Source organism: Carassius auratus, chromosome 28 (genome assembly GCF_003368295.1).
Source record: "Carassius auratus strain Wakin chromosome 28, ASM336829v1, whole genome shotgun sequence".
NCBI lineage: Eukaryota > Metazoa > Chordata > Actinopteri > Cypriniformes > Cyprinidae > Carassius > Carassius auratus.
This window is the reverse complement of record NC_039270.1, coordinates 5,703,789-5,730,630: the sequence shown is the minus strand read 5'-3', so window position 1 is coordinate 5,730,630 and position 26,842 is coordinate 5,703,789. Positions and strand designations below refer to the sequence as shown.

At 36.8% G+C, this 26,842-nt stretch overlaps 1 protein-coding gene and 1 gene segment (V, D, J or C); one reads left to right on the top strand and one right to left on the bottom strand.

The window, feature by feature from the left end:
- Positions 1-17,973, bottom strand: part of LOC113047421 (NACHT, LRR and PYD domains-containing protein 12-like) — a 47,569-nt gene extending 29,596 nt beyond the window's left edge. For all 3 annotated transcript variants that reach the window (XM_026208764.1, XM_026208765.1, XM_026208767.1), the window contains exons 1-5: positions 17,902-17,973; positions 15,020-15,899; positions 10,404-10,487; positions 7,089-8,891; positions 6,143-6,316 (exon numbers count right to left, since the gene is read on the bottom strand). In XM_026208764.1, the coding sequence (XP_026064549.1) occupies positions 6,143-6,316; positions 7,089-8,891; positions 10,404-10,487; positions 15,020-15,801 (2,843 nt within the window). In that variant the 5' untranslated portion in view covers positions 15,802-15,899; positions 17,902-17,973. The remainder of the gene's footprint in view (positions 1-6,142; positions 6,317-7,088; positions 8,892-10,403; positions 10,488-15,019; positions 15,900-17,901) is intronic.
- Positions 17,974-23,502: 5,529 nt separating this feature from the next.
- Positions 23,503-24,226, top strand: LOC113047505 (Ig kappa chain V-III region VH-like). The segment is given in 2 exon segments: positions 23,503-23,581; positions 23,659-24,226. Coding segments are annotated over 2 exon segments (366 nt in total).
- The last annotated feature ends 2,616 nt before the right edge of the window (positions 24,227-26,842 follow it).

Below are 26,842 nucleotides of genomic sequence, written 5' to 3'. Positions count from 1 at the left end.
AGTTGTGTGGCCGCAGTGTATGAAAACATCCAGCCTATAACAGTACAAATCCACTTATTCATTGTTTTATATATGTAAAAAAAATCATAACAGTCTCTCTACACAAGCAGTTCCAAACTATGATGACATAGTGAAAGTCACACCCATTTATAATACTATTAGCATATAAAAAAGACCTGAGTGAGAAGCTGCGGTCCGCCATTACTGTTCTCTTGCTGTAACTGCTGGAGATACAATGTGAGCACCAAAGAGCCATTAAAAGTGTTCTGTGTTGGGATGCACCAACAAACATAGGAGTCTCTATTCTAAAAAAGGAAAGTCCTATACTTTGTTCTAGGGCTGTGCAAAAAATCGAATTTGATTTTTATCATGCGCATCTCATCAGTAAAGGCGCTCCTGCAATTAGTAGTATATCTCTAGCACGTGAGTTCAGATCAGGGTTGCCAGATTTCACAACAAATTGTGCCCAGTTGCTTCTAAAAAGTAGTACACACCTAGACCAATCGTGTTTCCTGGAGGTTACCTCGATAAAAATTCAGGTGGAGCAGCTTCTATTATACAGAGCCGTAGTCCACCGACAACCTACACAAAATCGCTTTCAAAATCGTCAAACAATCGTCCTACGTAGATTGTCAGTGAACTACGGCTCTGTATAGTAAATGCCAACCAGTGTTGCCAAGTCTGCGGTTTATTTTCATGTTCATGTTTCATATATATATATATATATATATATATATATATATATATATATATATATATATATATATATATATATATATATATATATAAACGGTGCAGAATATAACTCTATAGCAGTAAGAATGTGTGTGTGTTTTTACCTACTTAACCTTATTTTGGGGACAAATTTGTACCAAGTGAGTTAAAATTTTATATATTTATATATATATTTATATATATATATATATATATTAGGGGTGTAACGATACGCGTATTCGTATTGAACCGTTCGGTACGACGCTTTCGGTTCGGTACGCGGTACGCATTATGTATACCGAACGGTTCGTTGGAGTAATTAATTATATTTGAAAAAAAAAAAAAAAAGAGAGAGAAAGAAATATAATGATATGCGTTCAACAAGGTAGCCCAATAACCCAAACAACGTAACAGGCAACGCCCCTGACACTCCCGAAGAAGAAAAAAACACCATCTTATATGTTTATGTTAGGCTACTCAGCAGGCGCTCGCTCACTCAGTACGCGCTGAAGGCTCGTTGCAAAATAGCCAATGCGTTTAACAGACTAGAAATGAGAAGATCCTCCAATAACCAACAGGTCTGGTGTTTGGGTGCACTTTGGATTCCCTTTAAGCTATAATGGTGATGGCAAGAGAGTGGTGGATAAAAAAACAACGGTATGTCGCATCTGCAACATGACAGGGTACACCGCGGGATTACAAAAAAAAACAAAACAAAAAAAAACAGCGGGAATATCTGGGATATATGCGTCAGTACTATCTGGGAAAAGACGAAAAAAAGGAGAAACATGCACGCAGCAAACTATCCCTGCAGCATTTAGACACTATAGCTTACAGGGAATCCAACCCAAACACCAGACCTGTTGGTTATTTTATGATCTTATATTTCTGGTCTGTTAAATGCATTAGACATTTTGCAACGAGCCTTCAGCGCGTGCTGAGTGAGCGAGCGCCTTAGGGGCCGTTCACATATCGTGCCTAAAAACGCATGGAAAACGCTAAGCGCGTCTTTCTCCTGAGGCGTCTGTCTTTGCTAAGCAACAATGACGTGCTCTCTCCATGAGACGCGGAAATTTCAGCGAAGGATAAATGGATTTGCAGCTCTAAAAATCGCTTGCAGTAGCTCTGCTACTGAATTTATTTCAAAATTGCAATCCATATACAACTATGATCAGCTGTTCCTTCATCTTGGCTGAGCTCTCAACGTTGTTACGGGAAAGGATGAAGCTGATTGGTTGGTTCTTGTCACATGACCCGCGGTGCGCTTGCGGCATTCTGAAAAGTTGAGATGTTTTTACATTTTGCTGTATCTAAAACGTATCGAACCGAACCGAACCGAACCGAACCGAACCGTGACATCAGTGTATCGTATCGAACCGAACCGTGAATTTTGTGAACCGTTACACCCCTAATATATATATATATATATATATTAGTGCTGTCAAAATTAGCGCGTTAACGCATTCGATTAATTTGAAATATTTAACGCGTTAAAAAAAAATAACGCAATTAACGCGGTTGCAGTTTTTTTTATTTCCAGTTGTGGCCTATGTATGTTCAACGTGCAAAGAAATATGGATAAGACCAAGGAAGGACTTTTAGACGGAAAGTTTCAGTATAAAACTCTGCCGGATTACTCTTCAGTCTGCCACAAGAAACATTATGACTGTATGACTGTAACAGTGCGTAAATCAGACCTTTCTGTAACGCTAACGTTAATAAGCTTAAACGAAAATAAAGAAATAATTGTGTAGCGGAGTATTTTTGTACACAGTGCCGCGAACTGTCAATCACTCCTGTACGCGTGCATCACTGTCCTCCTCAGCTGCAGCAACTTGCGCTCTCTCTCTTCATCAAGCTTTAAAACAAAAAGGGGACAAAAAGATCATATTGTCTTTGTGCATAGGCTATAGATTAATTAGATAAATGAATATCTAAATTTGTGCCTTGCCGTCTACGGTATTTTTTTAGAACTTAGAAAAAAGAAAAAAGAAAAAAGAAAAAAGAGTTTCACACACCTTCTCCGGCCACGTTGAGTTGTTGACACTTAACATTGGGAAAAGCGACACATGCGCTATTCACTTGTATTATTTAAGGGTGAATGGGTAATGTAGTTTCTGCTCTGGGTGGGATGAATTAGGAAGCTTGCATTGTGAAGGGCGCTCTGAAAATCGGCAGTGCAGGTAAAAGATTAAAACCTCTATTAAAACAGATGTCCGGTACGCTACAAGCACGTTCTGGGCGCACGGAGAGGTGGCGGTACGCTCAAGAGCTATATTTGGAAGTGGCGGTACTGAGTACCTGTGTGTACTGGCCTACTTAAAGCACTGGCAATGACTATACTTTGGAATTTTTTTGCAGTCCACTTAGAATTCAACATGGAAATCATTTTTGTTTTTTATTGGCATTGATTGTTTTGAAATTCAAATGGTACTTACATGCCTGTGTTTTTATTTCTGTAATAAATATGGCTTTCAAGCCAACAGTTAATTTGGAGGATATTGATGGTTTATTGCAGGTATGTTGTTTACATGAGAAAATCTGTGTTACAAGTTAAACAAAAATTCCAATAAACAATCATATTTTGAATTTAAATAGTTTCTTTGTCTTGAGTTTACATTAATTATTTACATTTTACATTTACATATCCAAAAAGTTTCAGTCTTTTAATTGCGATTAATCGCGATTAATCGCGATTAATTTTAAAAAATTGTGCGATTAATTAGTTAATTTTTTTTAATCGATTGACAGCACTAATATATATATATATATATACACACACACAAATTTATGGACATTGACAGAAGTGAAATATAGAGTATACTGTCACGGGAGGAGCACAAGACAGACACAGTGGGCGTGGCGTCAGGCCTCGGAAGAGGCTTTTATTAACAGAACATCAAATAAAAAAGGGGATAAAGGTGGCCAAAGGGGGAAAGTGTCCAACACAAACGGGATCTGGTGTCCTCGTTGTGCTGCGGGGTTTGTGTGGGTCGGGCAGTGTTCATAGAGGAAGGGTCCAGGTAAGGGGCAGAGTCGGGCAGCCGCACGCGCTCCCCTCTTCCACGATTTAGGACGTGGTGCCGATGATAATCGGGGAGGCAGCTGACTCGTCACAATACATATGTTTTGGTCAGGGCTTGAAAACAAAAAGAAAATTCAATCGGTTCACTCCGAGCAGAATCGCTATTTTAATGTTTCTGTTCCTGCATTCCTCTGAATTATTACCGTTCCGAAACCGGTTCGGATGGAAAAAATAGCGGTTAATAATGTTATTTTTTAAAAACAATATTATGGGTCTATAATTTGCCTAATTATAGTGTAACGCGCGTCGTTTCTTTATGCAGGCTTTACAGTTCTTACCGTGCGCTAGGTCGTTGGCTTTGTTGGAAGGAGGACACTGAAAGGGAGCTCGGCAGATCATAACACTTGATTTATTAAACATGAAGAGGTGAACATTATGAATTAGCCACATCTGATTACACCGCTTGCGTCATCTCTCTCTCTCCATCTAACTCTCATAACTGCGCTGAGTGCCAGCAGACTAGTCTCTCCTGCGATTCTAGTCTCTGTTCTCGCCATATTACCTTCATATCTTATTTAAAGATTTTGGCCAAATGTAGGCTACAAAAAAAAAAAAAAAAAAAAAAAGCGGGATGAAAGATTGCATTTTGAAAGTGAAAAAAAAAAAACTAAAGTTGCGGCATTGCATTTTATTAGCCCTATTACTTTACGAAATAATGAAGGCTAAAATGTCTGTAGTCTAAAGCAAAATGTTTACAAACATTATAAAAACAGCTATTAGTTTATCTCAAAAACAAAACAAGTTTAGGCTATAAAAACGTCAATCCAAAAACAAATTAATTTAAGCTAAAACTGATGCCTGCATCTCTCATCCGGCATGAATCCAAATGTTTCCATGTTCCCGTCGTATCTGTATGCTAAAATATTATTTATTATATAGTGTTTGTACTTTTATCTACATAAAACATCATCCTTCAAATCGGCTTTATCAGCACATTGAGGCGCGGTCACTCTGAACGCAACATGTACAACGGAGCAGTTTTTATTTGTGTCTTTAACTCTATTTTATTTTGTTAATGTACAGGCTTTAATAAAGCAAAATGATGTGTCAGCGAGATGGTCATACCAAAGCTGGTTGATTATATAGAAACAAGACATTATTCAAAGCTGTCAGCTTTTGCTAAATAATTAAAACTGTAAAGCTTTTGCAAAATAAAGAAAACTTCTCTCTGCAGTTTCGTTTTCCTTTCCGAAAACGTTGGAACGTGTCACAATGAACCGTAATTTAGCACACTTTTTCTTTCGTTTCGTTAATCTGTCAAAGTGAAATATATTTAGTGTATATGCCTATATTCCTCTTTTATGTAAGCCTATATGGGTTCGTTTTTCAGTTTTCTCCATTCACAGAAGTGCTGCAGATGTGTGATCTGTTGAATTCATCTCACACTATCCTCAGATAAACTCTAAGTGCGGTGCATTGCCATTGCGACTTGCCTATAATGAGTTCACAGCTGAGTGGACATTTCATTCGCTGGCTTCAGCGTCACATTTGCATTTGCGTACTACTGGAATTTGTGATTCATTGACAACAAATTACAAATATTAAATGAAACTATAAAATGAAGTTTTTAACCGGTTAATGGCCATTTCAAATTTTCGATTCTCATCGGAACTATAAAATTTGATTTAGTTTCTGTTTCTGTTCCTGTCAAAATTTCGTTCGTTTCCATTCCTTGAAACGGTTCAGAGCCCTGGTTTTGGTTGGATGCTGAGGTCTATGTTATGATATGAAGGAATTTACTCTGGAAATTCTCTGAACTACTCACTGTATTACGTTTATTTAAATGAATATGTGAATAAATTAATTGGCTTGAGATTTTTGTTAACAAGGTAATTTTCTAATCTACAACATAAAAAAAAACTTTACATTTGGAAATTGGGGAAAAACTCTTCTTGAATTCCTGGGAACCTTGTGTCACTATTTTGTAACCGAACAAAATCTAATTAGCATATTTTTGGAATATTTCAGTATGCATTTAAAACTATCCGAGGATGAGTAGGATTAATAAAATGAAACTAAATGAGTATATTTTGATGATAAACTTTACAGTGACAAAGCATTGTTTGAAAGTTTTAAAGAGGTTCAAAATTGTTACATAAAATACCATAATAATTTGGAAGTAACTATTTTCTGTCCTGTTTTTGACCCCCCTCATCAGAACGCTCTGTTTGAATAGGTGTGGAGGATTGTAGACTCATTGTAGATTGTAGAAATAAATGCCCACTACTATGATTTGCTAATAGTTGTGCATGTTTGACAGTCTGCGTCCTTCAGAGATACACTTGGTCAATAGGGTGTATTTAATTATTAAAATCACACAATTAATAAGTGTGAAACACAAACCTCAGTATGTTGAGTTGACAGTTTGGACTCCTCAGTCCAGCAGCGAGCAGTTTTCCTCCTGAATCCTGCAGATGATTGTTACTCAGGTCCAGCTCTCTCAGGGGGGAGTTTGATGATTGTAGAGCTGAAGCCACAATTTCACAGTGCTGACCAGTGAGATTACAGCCTGCCAAACTGAAAACAGCAAGGACTCTGTTTAAAAGGCATGCTGGTGTGCTGATGTCCCCACCAGACTAAAATATTTGAAAGACTTGCTTAGTTCAATGCTTTAAAACCTGTCCTGGGGACCACCGTCATTTTACAATTTTGGATGCCTCCTCATCAGTCACACCACAATTCAATTCAGGTCTTCGAGTCTCTACCAATGAGCTTATGAGTTAAATCAGATGTGCTGGATGAGGGAGACATCCAGAATGTGCATTGCTTGGGTACACAGGGCAAGTCATAGTTAACAAACTTTACCATATAAGATCATGTTAGTTTAACATTCACTCTCTGGTCTGTTAAAAAAAAAAAAAAAAGTCCACAAATTAAAACAAGTTCATGAAATAATTAAAATTACATTATGTATATCATAGCTGTACATTTGTATATATAAACACTGGGATTATTTGAGAGTTTTTGGTCAGGGTTAGAGCTAAACTCAGCAGGACACTGGCCCTCCAGGATGGGAGTTGATAATGATGAGTTACTTTATTACATAAACCAATTATATTGACTAAAATCACTTAAAAAATGCCACAGATTTGGACTACATTTACTGATTGAGTTGACAAGAATGGAGCATTTGTTTACTTTCTACAAAAAATCACTCTGATAAACATTTATGCTTGTAAGAAAAAAGTTAAATAACAATAAATAAAGTAAATAAAACACATCAAAGTTCCATCACAACTTATGTTGAATCTTATGTTAAATATAATTATGTTAATTTTTTTAAACTTACAAAGCTTTTCTGCAGTTCCTCACAGCAGGTAACAGTCTCCATCGACCCTCTCTAGCGTTGATATTGTACTGTTTAACATCAAACTCATCCAGCACCTCCTCTGACATCAGGATTATGTTTGCCAAAGTTGAACATTGTGCAAGAGAGAGCTTTTTTCTTTTTGTTTTAGAGTTTAAAAATGCCTGCATTTCTTTAATAACAGAATTATCCTTCATCTCAATCAAGCAGTGTGTGAGATTCATCCATCTTTCAGGACTGATATTGTTTTTCTGACCTCGCTTGAGGTTTTGGGTTATTTTCTTGAAGATCTCTGGGTCGTTTTCTGTGTGTATCAGCACATCCTGTAAGAGTCTCTGATTGGACTCCAGTGAGACGCCATGAAGAAACCGAAGGAAGAGATCCAGGTGTCCAGTTTTACTGCTCAAGGCTTTATTCATTGCTCCCTTCAGAAACACATCCAGAGTAATATTCTCACACTTTCCCATCAGGAACATTTCCAGAATCTCACGGTTCTTGTGTAAATAGCAGAAAAACACATACAGTGCTGCAAAAAACTCCTGAAAGCTCAGATGTACAAAGCTGTAAACCTTCCTCCGATAAATCACAGATTCCTCTCTAAAGATCTCAGTGCAGATCCCAGAATACACTGAGGCGTCAGTGACGTCTATACCGCTCTCTCTCAGGTCCTCCTCATAAAACATCACATTGCCTTTCATCAGCTGATTGAAAGCCAGTTCAGCAAGTTTCACAATCACTTCTCTGTTGGACTGCAGGAGTTTCTCTGGATGTCTCTCTTCATACTTCTGGTTCCTCATCTTTGTTTGAATGAGCAGGAAGTAGATGTACATTTCAGTCAGAGTTTGAGGGATTTCTGCACTGAGATCTTGTTTCAGGATGTTTTGAAGCACAGTGGCTGAGATCCAGCAGAAGACGGGTATGTGACACATGATGTGGAGGCTTCTTGCTCTTCTGATGTGTGAGATGATTCTGCTGGCTTGATGCTCGTCACTGATTCTCTTCCTGAAATATTCCTCCTTCTGAGGGTCATTGAATCCCTGAATCTCTGTCACACGGTTGATGTAGTTAGAGGGGATCTGATTGGCTGCTGCTGGTCTGGTGGTGATCCAGATGAGAGCAGAGGGAAGCAGATCTCCTCTCAGGAGGTTTGACATCAACACACCCACTGATGAAATCTCAGTCACATCAGAAACTTTCTGACTGTCTGAATACATCAGTGTGATTCTGCTTTCATCCAGACCATCAAAGATGAACACAACTTTACATTCATCATAAATCTTTGAGTCCAGATCTTGAAGTTCAGGATGAAAGTCAAGCAGAAGTCTGTGAAGACTGTACTGATGATCTTTAATCAAGTTCATCTCTCTAAATGTAAGCACAAACATGAAATCTACATCCTGATTGGCTTTTCCCTCGGCCCAGTCCAGAATGAACTTCTGTACAGAGACGGTTTTTCCAATTCCAGCGATGCCTTTAGTAAGAACAGTCTTTATTGTGTCTTTCTTCTCTCTTCTCTTCTCCTCATCTCCTGGTTCAGATAAAGGATTAAAGATGTCATTGCAGTTGATTGGAGTGTCTTGGAGTGTCCTGTAACTTTTCTCCATCTGTAGCACTTCATGTTCTTCATTCACTCCTTCACTCTCTCCCTCTATGATGTACAGCTGTGTATAAATCCTGTTCAGGAGGGTTTGATTCTCTTGTAGTTTGACTCCCTCAAATAAGCTCTCATACTTGTTCTTCATGCTGGTTTTGTGCACATATCTGATCTGGTAAGCTCTCCCACCTCTGAAAAGATGTTAAGAAGAACAGAAAGAGTTTTATCAAAACAGAGAAAATATTTAAATGTATTCAGTATTCGGTACCGATACCGGTGAAAATCCACGGTTCTCTGTATCAATTTCAATACCAAAGCAAAACACAAAAATATGCTAATAAAAAAAAAAAAAAAAAAAAACGTTTTATCACTAAAAATAAAACTAATGCCATTCTTTATACTTATTTACAATTGTGTTTAAAGTTTTTCTACAAGTAATTTAATTCTGAAAAACAGTAAACAAGTTTCACCCAAATTTTATTTGTCTTTTAATTAATGAAATTTAAACACATTTTATTTTTTGTTAAATAAAAGGGGATTTGCTATTCAAATTAAAACATTTCTTAAAAAAATACTATTTTATTAATTTTTTCAACAGTAGTAGCAGTATCACATACATTCTACTAAATAATAGCAATATTTCTAGCACGATGCCTTTATGAAAAAATGAATTTTTATTTATATTTCAACCAACTTGTGCAGCTTAACTTTTACAGATACTGGTCCATATGGAGATTTGATTTGATTCATTTATGCTAACTTTGACAAATTCCATGACTGTCCATATTAAAATGTAAGTATCATTTTCATGACTAGATTTCGAGATTCCGTCCGTGTTTTCTGCTTCGCGGAAATCATAGTGCTGTATGCGCCAAGACCCGGGTTGACCGGGTACTCGGTACCACCGGTACTTAAAGAAACCTGGTACCATGACATTTTCAATTTTTTACCGAAGTACTGGGTCTTTTGACAACACTATTTAAATGTCTCTAATATTTAAAATCTTATTTGAAATCATACCACAACCACATTTAGAAATTTGTGTTCGATATTTGTGAACATGCCTGTGAAAACCCAGCTGAAGTCATTTTTTTTGTAATTTACTGTTTTCTATATAAAATCATCCTTCAAAAAGGCGTAGAACATTCTGTGAAAATATAACCTTTATCTTTTTAATATTGACTGAGTGAGGCCATTTCAAAGATTGAAATTATAGTGAAATTAATGGTTGAAATCAAACTTTGATGCTTGTTATCTCATAATTTGATATTGAGACTTTAGCCTGGATTTCACAGACAGGGTCACATATATGGTAATTTTAAATATAATCAATCTATTGTGGTCAACAGATCCTTCTTATTATCATCAATATTACTCTGATGCAGAAATCCCACTGTGTCCCAGAATTTTTGTGTAATAAGACAAAAAGGGAATAGATATAGAAAAGCATAAGAGCACTAATTAACAAAGCAGCTTCATGTAACAAAGAGCTTATTGACTTTGTTTTCAGTTTTCTTTCTTTATATCATGATTTACATTTATGTGTTATATTTGCTGTAAAAATAAGAGAACAATTTCTGTTAGTTTGTTTTCTGTCTTTAGAACTTTATTGCAAAAATAAAAAAGTAAATATCTCTTTTGTTATTTCTGTGTATATAATTTGTTCTTGTGTTGAATGTCTCTCTCTACATGAATATACTCACACAGGATCAATAGGCACTGATTCATCACTGAGATTAAGGGACTGTAGTGGAGAAGCTGCTCGCTTTCTTTTTCGGGTGATGATACTGAGGAAAAACATAATGACACATGACTATTTGCTCTACAAGTATTTTCAAAGCGTTTTTATGCTAAAATCATGATGCTGACCAGCCACCCCCACAGTACATTGACACAACTTTAGAGAGAAATGTACCTTTCACACAGATTACATAGTCATTGAATTTTGTTTAAAAGTAGACATTTCAGGCTTTCTGTAGATATATTTCTCATGTCTTTAAGGCAAGTAGGCTATACACTGCGTAAAATTTTTGTGCCATGCTCCAGTTCACAGAGACCAATACAACAGAAAGTGTATCCAGAAAGCAATTATGTTTATTTTACAAAAACACAAGGTTTTGTTAATATAGTGAGTTTAAACACTATAAAAAAGTAGAACCGTTACAGTTTCAAATTATTAGTCTTGTCTCTATAAGCAAACATGAGGGCAGATTTTAGGTTCTCCTATAGTTCCATAGATTTTAGGTTCTCCTATAGTTCCATAGATTTTAGGTTGTTACCAGGAAAATATCTCTAATAGCACACATTCATCCAAGTTATAATGTTAGTGTGAGCAGCAGTGTAAAGCTGCTACAATTTACATGTTTTAATTAGGACTGGGCGATTTTGCAAAAAATTTTAATCTAAATTTTTTCAGAATGTTTGACCAATTCTCGATTTTTGAAAGATTTTTAAATAGCCAACTTGAAAATGTAACTACAATATGATTCAAGTTGTTTTCTTTATTAACCCTTTAGTTAAAGACAATTCTATTCCAAGTGCAGCACACATGAAGTTGTCAGCATGATGTAAATGTTAAACAAATCACTTCTATCACACAATATCTTTTGCAGAAAAGATGCAAAAACCTACAACTACATATTTTACAAATTTGTCTTGTACATTTACAACTGTAAATGTTCTTTAAAAACAACAGCAGCTTTCAGCCTGTCACCACGATGCAAACATGAAATATCAGACATACAGTAGTAGTTCTTTACAATTATTATTATTTTAATTCAATGGCGCTGATTTTCTATTGTTTTTCTGTGCAACCATGGATGTGTTTGACTGTTGCGCTCGTGTCTCTTGCAGTGTCTCATGCATGAAATGCCATTCTAAAAACACTGCGCTCAAGTTAAGAGAAGTTCACTCCAATCTTCTTGCATGTTTTACCTATTCCACTGCCCGCGTTGCATCTGTCAAAACACAAGCGCTGTGTGAATGACGACTAGCTCTATATTTATGGTCCTTCACAGAGCGCGTCACTCGTGAGTGGTTAATCGCGTGCGCCGAGATACAGTTGGATCGTTCTATTTCTTATCAAAATTGTTATTCCTCGATTTCTAAAAAATAAATCATGGCAAAACAATACATTCAATTTAACTGATAAAAGTGGGAAAATTGCCCTGCCCTAGTTTTAATTTTTAAATAATAACTTGAGTGCCTTATTTGAGGTTGATGAATGACAGGCAAACATTTACCTCGATCTACATTATTTCTATGATTAAATGACTGAAAGAGACCAAGATACCTCTCAGCCAATCACTGTGGGTGTAGTTAGTAAGCTTGATTATCATCTTCCATAGCAACATGATCAATGTCCCCTTTTCTCTTAGTTTAAGATTTTTCCTTGTTCCTTAGCAAAGGTAATATATGGATGTGGTATTTATGTCACTTTATTGCTTGCAACTTTATAAAACACGCTCAGGTCATGGAATTACACACCATTATTTAGAGCTCATTCTCCTGACTAATAAGAGCCTAAACTCACTATAATCGGTCACTTATATCTAAGGATATTCCTCATGAATTTATAACACACATAAAACTGACCTGTTGACATGTTTAGCAAAAAACTAAGTTAGCTTTCATGTGGTGTTTTCACTTGTAACTTAATGAAACGTCTATATCATGAAGAATTGCATATCATTATTTGCAGAAAATTCACCTGATTAAAAAGAGCCCAAACCCTTTATAATCCATCGAGTTGCTTACTTATTGATGATGATTCAATCATTATGTAAAGGCCTGATTCAATGATCTCATCTGGAGTCTTATCACGGAGTATATTAGCTAGTTTTACATTATCTACATCAGTCTTGTGATATTATAGCAGTTGCATATTGAGATCAAACTATTCCGATATCCTGAAAACTTCAAACATCGGGATGCCTCATACCAAACTGTTTGTCTCCCTCTCTCGAACCCTCCCTTTCTCATCCATTCAGCCATCCTTATCCCATATTTCTCTTTCTTTTAGGTTGTATTGAGGGGTCCTAATCATCTGGTCAAAATAAACAATCAAGACGATACCTGCAACCTAGGTTTTCTCTGGTCCATTACTTCTAGATGCCCTGATCAACCTGACCAGCATCCAATTCCATCTACCCCTTCACCCTCTTTCTTCTTTTCCCCAACATCCTGTTGTTACGTGCAGTCTGTGCAACAGAGAGGGAAGACCACGCGGATATTTGCTTTAAAGAAAATATATTTATTAATGATAAAGAATGAGCAACATAAAGTAAATAAAGTCAGTATAAGTGTTAAACTAAAGAACTGAAAACGTATGTAATCAGGGTATATGAAGAGTAATGTAAAAGGAAACAAAATCAGCAAAACGGTGCGGGGGAGAAGCGGCGCCCTCTTTCAACCCAGTCTGGAGAGCTTTTAAACATCCAGGATACTCGAAGCAATCCCACAGTCCTAACAGCAATTATAGGCAACACGCCACACCTGTGCACTGCTCACCTGTAAGGGAGACGCAAAGGCAAAACGAGGAGGAGGAGACGGCAGGTCCGTAACACTGTTTAATTAACTATTCCATAGCTTGTTTGTGGCGTGGTCCTAGCTTGTGAAATTCATTATAAAGAAAGTGTTTTGCCTCAAACAAACATCATGAATCATCAAAAACTTTGTGACTTTAGTAGCTTGCTTCGTGACGTTCAGACTTGATCTGTTTATCTGTATAATCTGTTTGTTGTTTGTCACCATTGTTGAGGTTCATACGCAAATTCTTGATGTCTGTGATTCTGTCCATTTAACTTCCTCATAACGACTTGTAAGCCTTTTTAAAATATCAAAGCATGCAGTAGTATTAAAAGAATATAATAATGCAAAAATAATAAATTAGGGTGAACATACATTCTCTTTTAACGGAACATGTCAGATAGGATTTCTAGACTTCACAAAATGTCAAAGGATTCGGCTTTTGCCTTCTGCGGTCATCATTCATTGTGTGCATTTTTATATTAAACCCATGCGTGGGACTGTTTTCTTAATCCCGCTCACGAGAACACTGTAATATTGAATATATAATTGTTGTGCATCAGGGAGTCATTATCAATATGCAGAGTATTTAAATTGAATTGGATGCTGCTTGTGTTGGATGTAGGGTTGCCTAATCCACATTTTTTTTCCAATTAATTGAGTTGATTTTAAACTGTTGTTGTGGGTTGATTTTCTCCCGTGGTTTAAAGGTTTGAAATATTGCATAATATATAGCATACGCAAAATAGCATATGCAAATTAGCATACACACAGATTAGACTCTGGATATGATTAGTAAATCAGGCCTCTACACGATGACTGAATCATCATCAATAAGTTACAGACTTCATCTGATCAAATTTCACATTAGGACATTCATAAAGTGCTGAAAACATAGTTGTCCCTCCCTACATCCTACACTGTATTTTGACAGTGTATATAGACCCCAATTTTAAATTATTTTACACAGTAGGGTTTGATCTATATTATCAGCTGTGCTGGCCTAGAGAAGCAAAACATGTAACAATAGAATGGAAAAGTTGTAACAAATGGGAAAATCCAGACATACAGAAGTGAACATTCGGAAGCTAGCTGGAACCTATGATAATCAATGGAGGTATGTTACGAAGATGTCCATGCTTGGCTAGCTTTCAAGTTAATCTATGCCTGAAACCAATCAGGATCATGAATCCTGAAGTAGTGATATAAATTGCTGATTGCTGTTGTATGTGATGTGTGAGCAAAGTGGCCTATAAACTCCTTGCTGAGTGTTGAAACTGACTTCTGCTATTAAAACTGAAAATAAAATGTTCTTCTGTGATTCTCAAAGCAGGTCCCCATGTGTTTTCTGACAAAATAAAGGCTTAATGGTTTAAAATTTGAAGGCAAAGAGATGTACAGCCATACATGTTAGTATTGCATATTATTATAATTATTATTAAATGCTATTTTTTCTTTTGTTTTCTTTTTTTTTTTTTACTTCAAAGTACAGTGGAGTGGTTAATGTTGCTGTTGTTTTTGTCCTTAGCTCATATCTTGCCTGTTTGTTCATTCTCCTGAAGTAAGATTCTTAGCATAGTTTTCATTTCAGTGACCATGCAGGTGTGTACATTTAAATAGTTAGATGACTATTTGAAGAATCTTTATTATTATTAATTTAATTTTATAGATGCATAAAAGAAATAAAAGCTAAGTGGTCTTTATTATTACTAGAATTGCTATTCTAAGAAAAGTTCTTCAGTGAGTGAATCATCATAATAAATCACTTCAAATTCAACTTCATGATACTCACACAGCGTCAGAGGTCACAGAAGGTCCACTGCTGAAGACAGGGGGCTCAATCATGGAGTTGTTACTCTTCACAGACACACAGCTGAATCCTGGAGACCCTGCTCTCTGAGCGTCAACATCTCTGAAAGCAGGCGGCTCAAACATGGAGTTGTTACTCTTCACAGACACACAGCTGAATCCTGGAGACCCTGCTCTCTGAGCGTCAACATCTCTGAAAGCAGGCGGCTCAAACATGGAGTTGTTACTCTTCACAGACACACAGCTGAATCCTGGAGACCCTGCTCTCTGAGCGTCAACATCTCTGAAAGCAGGCGGCTCAAACATGGAGTTGTTACTCTTCACAGACACACAGCTGAATCCTGGAGACCCTGCTCTCTGAGCGTCAACATCTCTGAAAGCAGGGGGCTCAAACATAGAGTTGTTACTCTTCACAGACACGCAGCTGAATCCTGGAGACCCTGCTCTCTGAGCGTCAACATCTCTGAAAGCAGGGGGCTCAAACATAGAGTTGTTACTCTTCACAGACACACAGCTGAATCCTGGAGACCCTGCTCTCTGAGTGTCAACATCTCTGAAAGCAGGCGGCTCAAACATGGAGTTGTTACTCTTCACAGACACGCAGCTGAATCCTGGAGACGTTGCTCTCTGAGCGTCAACATCTCTGAAAGCAGGCGGCTCAAACATAGAGTTGTTACTCTTCATAGACACGCAGCTGAATCCTGGAGACCCTGCTCTCTGAGCGTCAACAGGAGCCTCCTCCTCTCTCTCTTCATACACACTCATTTGATAAGCAGGTTTCTCCTCCTCTCTCTCCTCATGCACACACACCTTACAGGCTGTTCTGGTTCTTTTTTTCCTAGATAAGAGACTTGATTTCAGGCCTGTATGTGGAAACAGAGACAAAGAGAAAATACACTGAATTTTTACACAATAGAGTTTCAGTAGGAGATGGTGCCCAGAAGTGAGGCACAGTGACTAAAGTGTTTGGACGCCCTGTAGTTGTGGCTTATAGTAATTTTAGAGCAGTTAAGTGCTGTTGTTATGAACAAAGCATAAAACACAGATGCAGTAACACGCTGTTGGCACAGTATAATACCAAGATAATACATTTCTTTAAAATCAGATTTTGAAGGCTGCGTCTCACAAGGAAAAACAGTGAGTTTTACAATTCTTGCCCTTTTAATTGAGACATCCTTGTTGATGTTTAAGACCCACAGATGTGCACTCTGGAGGACACAGGCTTATAGACATAAGACACATAGTGGGATATGCAGTATCAGCAGTTTCAGGGCAGAAGTGAGGGCAGAGACAGGCCATGTACACATCATAAAGTCTTAGGAGTGACAACCACATTTAAATATGAGTGAATCCTCTAAATTTTCACTTTTTTGAACTCACTCTCAAAACTGTGATGAGCAATACACTGTAACCATAGCAACATTCTGGCTTCTCACACTTTTGGTATCAGCTATAAGGGTTATGTGCAACAAACTTCTGTATTCTGCAAAAAAGGTCAGGTCACATTCGGTTCATGTCTTTTGTATGTGCTTCATTAAATACAGAGCTGTTTTTCTCAAGATGCCTTCAGTGTCCATTACATATCCTGATATCTATTTTTATTTTCTTATTATTATTATTAACATCCTGATATATAAAAAAAGCAACAGTAATAACAGCTCGCTAGGTTAGCTGATTACCTTAAAAGTCCTTAGATATTGTCATCAGTCCATACTAGGGCTGTGGCTATCGAATATTTTAGTAATCGAGTATTCTAACAAAAATACCATAAATTAATCGAGTAATCGGATAAAATGTGTTTTTGCTTAATTGAAGTGCAATATTCTCTTAAGGGTCATGAAGAATTCTCTTAAAATGCACATCTAAGTTTTTCTTTTTTTTTTTTACTTTTTAAATGCATTGAATGCAATGCATACATCAAAATAGCCCATAGGTGGGGTACTTTGTAACATGACCATATGAGAGTTTTAAATGTTATCTGATCTAACGCAAAAATACAAATATATATACACATAACAAACTAAAATATTTTATAAAAAAATAATAATAATAAAACCAGATTTTTCAAATGAAATAACAGCGTTTTTCATGTATAACAATTGTCTAATTTTACATTTACCACATTGCATGCTTGGCACGGCCCTGATCGCAAGACACAGCTATACAGTATAGTTCAAAACAATGTGGGAGAAAATAAATCAGACAGGAAAAAAAAAAAAACAGTCAGACATTCAGAAAAACATAGATACATTTTTTCACATCCAGCTCTTACAGAACACAAGAAACATAAACGAGCCATATGTAGAGCCAAAATTCTTTACCTTTCTTGAAATAATAATTACTGAACATCAAACATTGACTGCAAGTCTTTAGTCAAGGTTCAAAGTATCTTTATAAGTACCAGAAGGTAAATGTGTTGTGCAGTCAATGACAAAATGAGTGTGTACGATTGTTGAGAGAATGCTTTTGTCACTGTTGAAAAGTACCATATATACAAAGTTATTCGAAAAATATAATTTCCCAGCAGCCAGTGGGCCCCTCCCAAGTGTATGCCACTGGGCTTCAGCCCGTGAATTAATGTACCCCTGGTTACAGTCATGCTTTCTGTCAGATTAGGCGATCAAAATTTTACGCGTCACTCACATTTTCAGTACATTATGGACGCCACTTAGTCATTTTTAAGTGAACTTTTCGTCGCTGGTTTGTGAGTTTACCCTGAACGACCTGCGGTTTCCACCAGGATATATAGGCCTAGCTCTCCAGAGAGAAGCGAAAATCGCTCGAGTTCGACAAAACATCTGTTTAGACGCAAAAGATCCTCACAGTAACAGCTATTATAGCTTTAAAAAGTTTTAACAATCTTACCGTGACCCGTGAAGACATTTCGATTTAGAATCCTCCCTGATCTCTGGTTCACTTTCTGTTTCACTTTAAGGAGTTCCGCTAAAAACGTGATGACGTTGTGTGACGTGCTGTTTGCTATTGTATAAGAGCAAGCACTCTTGGCCTGGAAATTGTGCTTTGTGCATAATTTTTCTCCTCACAGAATGAAAATATGGAACAACGAATCGATTACAGTTAAAGGCAAGAGTTTATTTTTTGAAATGGTTGGATCACGGGTTAATGTATTTAAGTGATTTATTTGATTCATCTTTAAAAATTCACACTTATGATTATTTTTTTTGTCCAAATTCAACTTTCCTATAAAATGTAAAGAATTTTTTTAGTAACCAAAGCTATTCCCTCTGGGCTTATTAATTTAATGTGCAGCCACCTGACTTATTATAAAGTTGAAAATAAAGATTACGATCTTCTTAGAAATGGTAAATATATTTTTGATAAAAAATGTACTAACAACGATATAAGACAAGTATTTAATGAACAAAAGAGAGTTACTCCAAGAGGGAAATTTTACTTATCCCTTACAAATTTTGTATTTCTAACAAAGTAAGAGAAATTCACCTGAAGATCTTACACAAAATATATCCAACTAATATGTGACTTTCTAATTTTATGGATATTGGGAAAGAATGTTCCTTTTGTAACAACTGTGAGGAATCTTTAAATCATCTGTTTGTTGATTGCCAGAGTGTAAAGTCATTTTAGAAAGATTGTTTTCTTTTTACTTTTTCAGTTAAAACTAATCTAATGATAACACTGAATGTGAAAGAAATAAACTGGGAATAGGTACCAGCACAAACTGTCTGCTTGTTAGAGAATAGAGAATTATCCTCATTTAAATACAGAGCAAGAGAGAATAAAACAATCCATTAAATTAGATTTGTATTGTGGACATCAAACACCCTTCCCCTAATAAATTTTTATGATCCATATTATTATTATTATTAACAATAATATTATTATGGAACACATTTACCATTACACTTCTGGACAGGTCTTTGTATGTCCTTATTAACTCTTCCAGAGCTTTCATTATATATTCAGTGATGGAAACCGGACTTGTACTGATTTCTCTCTCCAACTGATTTGCAGTTTTATCCATTAAATAAAGATAATACTCCCAGACTTTTATTGGTACCACATTCTGTGGATACAGTTGTTTTGCAGTTTTCTGCTCAAACACCTGAGGGTAAGGGATCTGGTCCAGCTGGCACATATATGCTGTTTGAATCTGGAGGTTTCTTTGTAATATACTTTTACTCTGGACTTCTGGCTTGATTGATGATTTGGTGTCACACAGATACTTGACAGATCCTCACACTTCCACCAGCTCTGCCATAAAGCTTGCTTTCAGGGAACAACTTACATCCAGGAGACTGGACTGGAGAGAGAGTCAGAGCTACTGAACTTCAACTATTTGAGGAGCTGTGGAGTGTCCAAATCTTACCTCAAAGATTTCCACAGAGTATATATATTTCAAAGTTACAAAATAGTATTACTGAAGAATGCAGGAGCCCACTTATCTGTGTATGCAGCAGAATTAATTGCCATGATGTTAGCACTCCAGTGGGTAGAAGATGTAATTGTACTGACTCTTCTGCAGCACTATCAAACATTGCAAGTGGATTAAAATCGTCAAGGTAAGACATTATGTACGAGATCATTGCAATTTTTTTTAAGATTAAGTAATGCAAGCTAAATGTTTCCATGGGTTCCTGCTCATATTGGAGTGGAGGCTAATGAAATGGTTGATAATGGAGCTGTGAAACACACATAAATGAATGCACAAGTGTGGAACTGTGAAGGTAATTTGTAAAGCACGAAGCAACAAGTAGGCAATGGGAGAAAAAGGTTATTTTAACAGATTGGCATTCTGGACTAAATCATTATAATATAAAATATGAAAACCAGGCAGTGTAATTATTGTGAGCAAACAAAAACAATAGAGCATGTACTAATAAAATAATGTAGGCTATAAGAAAGAATAGAATTTAAGGAATTAAAAAGACATCCTTGGAAGAAAGAAAAAAAAAACATGAAAGAATCCACAGAACAACATAAAAATATAGTGTAATATTAAGATATTTTACAATATTATGATTATACAAAAGAATAAAAAATATATATTATTATTATTATTTTATTTTTTTCACCTGCCTGTGCTTCACACTTTAGTCCAGTCGGTGTCAGTACTGCATCAGAAGTGGCCATAAAAAACCCTAGGAGAAGGAAGAGAGAGGAGAAACAATGCATGCAGACTTCTACAGCTAATGTGTCTATTTAGTTTTGTTTGTTTGTTTGGTTTTATTTATTTATTTTATTGTTTGTTGTCATGGTATGCAATACTGTTCAAAAGTAAGGGTACGATCCCCCCAAACAAATTAAATAATTTTATTCAGCATGGATGCATTAAATTGATCAAAAGTGATAGTCAAGACTTAAAAAAAAAGTTACATTTCAAGTAAATAGTTATTTTGAATTTTCGGAACACTGAACAAAATATTTCCTAATTAGAATTTCTTCTGAAGGATTATGTGACACTGAAGACTAGAGTAATAACACTGAAAATTCAGCTTTGCATCACATAAATAAATGTCATTTTAAAATGTATTACAATGTATACAGGTATTTTAAATTGTAATAATATTGTACAATATTAGTCTTCTGACTGTTTTATCAAAAAAGAAGTCTTGATGAGTATACAAACCTGATTCCAAAAAAGTTGGGACACTGTACAAATTGTGAGTAAAAAAGGAATGGGATAATTTACAAATCTCATAAACATATATTTTATTCACAATAGAATAGCATATCAAATGTTGAAAGTGAGACATTTTGAAATGTCATGCCAAATATTGGCTCATTTTGGATTTCAATTAGAACTACACTTTCCAAGAAAGTAGAGACAGGTAGCAATAAGAAGCCGGAAAGGTTATATGTACATATAAGGAACAGCTGGAGGACCAATTTGCAACTCATTAGGTCAATTGGCAACATGATTGGGTATAAAAAGAGCCTCTCAGAGTGGCAGTGTCTCTCAGAAGTCAAGATGGACAGAGGATCACCAGTTCCCCCAATGCTGTGGCCAAAAACTGTGGAGCAAGAGAAAAATTGCAAAGAGACTTTGAAGTTATCATCATCTACAGTGCATAATATCATCCAAAGATTCAGAGAATCTGGAACAATCTCTGTGCGTAAGGGTCAAGGCCGGAAAACCATACTGGATGACTGTGATCTTCGGGCCTTTAGACGGCACTGCATCACATACAGGAATGATACTGTAATGGAAATCACAACATGGGCTCAGGGATACTTCCAGAACAAATTGTCGGTGAACACAATCCACCGTGCCATTCGCTGTTGCCAGCTAAAACTCTATAGGTAAAAAAAGAAGCCATATCTAAACATGATCCAGAAGCACAGGCATTTTCTCTGGGCCAAGGCTCATTTAAAATGGACTGTGGCAAAGTGGAAAACTGTTCTGTGGTCAGATGAATTTGAAGTTCTTTTTTTGGAAAACTGGGAAGCCATGTCATCCAGACTAAAGAGGACAAGGACAACACAAGTTGTTATCAGCGCTCAGTTCAGAAGCCTGCATCTCTAATGGTATGAGGTTGCATGAGTGCGTGTGGCATGGGCAGCTTACACATCTGGAAAGACACCATCAGTGCTGAAAGGTATATCCAAGTTCTAGAACAACATATGCTCCCATCCAGACGTTGTCTCTTTCAGGGAAGACCTTGCATTTTCCAACATGACAATGCCAGACCACATACTGCATCAATTACAACATCATGGCTGCGTAGAAGAAGGATCCGGGTACTAAAATGGCCAGCCTGCAGTCCAGATCATCACCCATAGAAAACATTTGGTGCATCATAAAGAGGAAGATGAAACAAAGAAGACCTAAGACAGTTGAGCAACTAGAAGCCTGTATTAGACAAGAATGGGACAACATTCCTATTCCTAAACTTGAGCAACTTGTCTCCTCAGTCCCCAGATGTTTGCAGACTGTTATAAAAAGAAGAGGGGATGCCACACAGTGGTAAACATGGCCTTGTCCCAACTTTTTTGAGATGTGTTGATGGCATGAAATTTAAAATCACCTTATTTTTCCCTTAAAATGATATATTTTCTCAGTTTAAACATTTGATATGTCATTTATGTTGTCTTCTGAATAAAATATTGACTTCCACATCATTGCATTCTGTTTGTATTATGTTATTTATATGTAAGAAAGAACATATAATTTGCATTAATATACAACAGAAAAGTGCCGGAGAAACAGGTGCATCCTGTGTGTGGAAGAAAATCTCCACGGTTCACTGCAACTCTTCAGCTGCAAAACTTCAGCTCATGAACTTCAGAACCTGTTCAAGAGTTTTACTGAAATTAAGAAAGTGAGTATACAGAGCTGAGTTATTGATAAGCACTGAATCAAATAAACTCTAGTCAAACTAGAAGTGAACTAGAAGAAACTCAGATTGCATTTGTGGAGAGATTCTGTTGGTCTCAGAATAATGCCTGTGTCTCTAGTGCTGCATGTTCAAACCACAGGAGGATTGTTTACAAGAAATAAAGATTTACAACTCAAACCACAGAAACTTTTAAGTTTTATCAAATATTGTATCTTAATAAATACTATTTCCATCTGAATGAGGCACTAAATGACGCTTTTGACAAAAAAATATGTTTTTCAGCTTCATCACAAATAAGTGCTTTAGCATCATTGTTTTGTTTGATAAATCTTTGAGGTTTTGTGTTTCTATCTTAGTTTATTTACACATTTGCAACATGACTAAAGGCTTCTTTGCTCAGAAGAGTTACTAACATATTGTACAGTGATGTAAAACCCTCTCTACTGCCGTGATGAAAATACAAATACTAGGTTTTATGTAGCATTTTAAACTTAAAATGCAAAATAAATACGTTTATTTTGTTGTTTGTTCTTTTGTACTGCGGAGCTTCTGTCACGAAAACAAATTCCTCGTATGTGTACATACCTGGCAATAAAGCTCATTCTGATTCTGATTAAATTTAAACGTCAAATAAATGTATCAAAATGTAGGTTTTAGCCGTTTTAAACCATCCTTTATGCAAAATGGAAATAATTGTGTGTTTTTCTAACATCAGCAGATGAGGATAAAACTGTAACATGAAACAACGTGCATTTAGGTGCAAATTAAGCAATGAAATACTGTATATTCAAGTCACGACGGATTGAAGGTCATACATTTTAACTGGAACGCAGATTAAGACAGTGATATTAAAAGAGCAAACCCAGCATTCACCTTATTCATGATGCATGGTATATGCACTTAAGTGACAGATTTAATTAATTATGTATTTCTGGGATATTTCGAAAGCCACTGAGTTTGATTGGCCATAAAAAAGATGATTCTGTATGTTTGTGTACATTCCTAATAGTGCTGGATGTTATTTATGAGTATTTGCTCCTAAATTGGACTTTTCTGCTCTAATTACACTGAACATTTACATATACAGCAGCACTTTGCATTGGCAGCACATGCTTCATTACTTTGTAAGTGTATATAGGTCTGTAGTTTAACACAGAATAATTATCACAGAACAACTATGACTTCCATCATCATTTTTATTTTGATGCTTTTAGCATTAAAGCAGGGTTTGTATAATTAGGTCTTTATTGCACAAACTTATGTGTTATACTTTGTTATTTCATGGTATGTTTGACTCTTTTAGAGTGCCGAGGACAGATCGTCATCACTCAAACACCGTTAACAATAGCAGCCCAACCAGGACAAGAAGTGAAATTAAACTGCAAAGCCAACAGGCCGGTGCATCTGAATGACCACATGACTTGGTACTTCAGGGAACCTGGAGGAGCTACTAAACCACTCATAAATCGTGCCACAAATCGACTCACTGGAGCTCCTTCTAGATTCACAGGAAGTGGACATGGAGCAGACTTTACTCTGACCATCAGCGGAGTCCGGCCTGAAGATGCAGGACATTACTTCTGTCAGAGTGACCACACTGGTAAAATACTCACACGGTGATAAAGAGCCGTACAAAAACCTCTGTCACACTACACTGCACTGATACAGCTGAGAGACACTGCAGCCAGTCGCGCACACACACATGCACACACACAGAAAAACTAGACATTCATCCTCCTTGAAAACCAGCTTAAAGCAAATGTTCAGACAACTTCAAAGACAGTGACCACAGTGTGGTTATAAAATAACATATATTTTTCAAACCTGTATAACTTTCTGTCCTCTGTTGAGCACAAAAGAAGATATTCCGAAGAATATACCAAACAGTTTCTTGTCCCCATTGACTTCCATAGCATTTCTTTTTTTATATACTAGGTAAGTCAATGGCTACCGTCAACTGTTTGTTACATATTCTACAAAATATATTTTTGTATTTAGCCGGAAAAAAAAAAAAACCTCATACAGGTTTGGAATGACATCCTACTTGTATTTTTTATATGATTAATCTTAAAACAACAACAACAACAACAAAAAACGTATTTATTTTGTCTTTTATCACAATCCAGTTGTGTGATTTCTTATGTGGCCACCTTCCCAGCCAGCAATGACATGTGGGGCCCAGATGGGGGCTTCATGGGCGGCAAATTATGGGCTTGCACCTGGGATCCATATTGGGACAAGCCGTGGAAGCCCAGATGTACTAAAAGTGGGACCTGTAAGAGTACTGCATGGGTCTTAATTGGGCAATTCATTGGGGGGCATTGGGGTCTCACAGTGGATTCGAACCCGGGTCTCTCACACCAAAGGAATTCGTCTTATTCACTGCGCCAACACCACCCCAAAGTTTAAAGTGGTTTAAAGTGGGCTTGCACCAGGATTCAACCGTGAATGCCCCTATGGGCTTAAAGTGGGCTATGTAAGGATCTTTAAACCAATACCAATATTCACCGATATTGAATTTTAAAGCCAATATCAGCCGATAATTTCGAGCATCCCTAGTTGTCTAAATATGTGTTTCTGCCCCAAGGGACAGGCGTCTGGGACTGGACTATTATTTGAAGTGTTACGATAGGCCTGCAACCTTTCTGAGAGTCCACTAATCAGCATAATTCAACACAGCGTAAACTTTGATCTATTTTGATGTTTTTTTATTTTTTGGGAAGTTACATTTTTCATTTTCTGCACGACTAATAAAAATGACTGATGGACTGTTTTGGCAAAAGATCTACATGTATGCAATGTTTGTTCTTTGGTGACTAGCATGACTTGAAATGTATTGAGTTACAATTATTTAATCTCAACATGCTTGATTAGCCTACATGTAAAGTTACTACAAGTTACTAAAAATTGTACAGTAAGTAATTACATAAATCAATAGGCCTACATAGTTACTTTGCGCCTCTGCCATGCAGGACCCATGTGTTCCTAGTTCAAACCCAACTTAGAACATAAATATGCCATGCAGGACCCATATATGTTGTTTCCAGTTCAAACCCATGCCCACTTGGACCATAAATATGCAATGCAGGACCCATATATGTGTTCTCAGTTCAAACCCATGCTGTTGGCCCATGCCTGTCCATTATAGGGCCCATGTAATCACCTCATATGGGCTTCCTATGTGGGACTCATACTACAAAACCTTCATGGGACCTGTTGATTTCACCCAGTCAAAGCCCATGCCCACACAGTAACCATGGAACCCGTACTTAACCTATCTGGGCCCCACATGTCATTGCTGGCTGGGACAGTTAACGTTTCTATTTATTTTCTATTTTTTTAAAGTTTAATATATTTATAAAATATTGAAGTTTTTCATCAATTTTTAGTTTATATTAATTAAGCTTTTTTCAATTACTGAAAACCATTTGAAAACTGAAAACTACTCATTCTTGTTTCGGTTAACAAAAGCAACACTGTGGGGAATGCTGTTTCGAGACCATTCTCGGTTTATAATCGACTCTGCAGGTGTTTTCATGCTTCACTGAGAGAAGATTATTTGAATATCAGACCTGAAATACTTTAGAGAAGTTGACATTTCATACAATGTGACATTCTCAAGTCTTCCTAAAACATTTTTTTTTCCCTCAGCATTTCCAATTCTTTTTTTTAACCATTGAATTATAGATCATTCAGATGTCATAACCACCTCATGATATTTAAAGAGGCCATGAGAATATTAGTAGAATATTCAGTGGAATATTTGTACATGTATTTGTCATAACAGGACCAAGAAGAGAATGAAAGATAAAAGCTTTTATTTCAGGTATAAAGGAGAAGAATCATAGCATCTCTTGAATGAAATCAGAGAGATGAGAGGAGGAAGGCTGCAGCAGGTCTACTGTGAGCACTGATCTCTGGTCAGTTGTCGAGTGACGGCAGGCTGGCCGCTGCGTGTGGCCTCACAGCTCACTGAGACGCTCTCCATCCACTGCTGCTCAGAGAGAGTCAGGCTGCTGCTCCAGCTGTACAGACCGTCCTCCTGCAGGAGCCCAGCACTGCTGTCCTGAGACCTGCTGCTGCCGTCCACCGTCCAGCTCAAGCTCCAGTCTGACGGGAAGCCCCCGCTGGCCACACACACCAGTGTCGCTGAAATCTCTGCTCTGGATGGGGACAGGATGCTCAGTTTAGGAGGAGTGACACCTGAGAAAAGAGTAGAGCAGCCGGACAACAGAGAATTCACTTAACAGACATCTCAACACATTTATTACAGATGAATGTGAAACACAATATCCCTATCTGTTTAGACAAAATAATATATGATGAAAGTTTTTCTTGACTAATTAAATGTGATCATAATGACAGATGTTCAATAACATGTTTGTGTAGCCATGGAGTTATAACTATAAGCATAACAGCATGGACTGGGTTGTGTAACAACTGTACAATTGAGTTTGGTCAATAAAACCAAACGAACATACATTCAG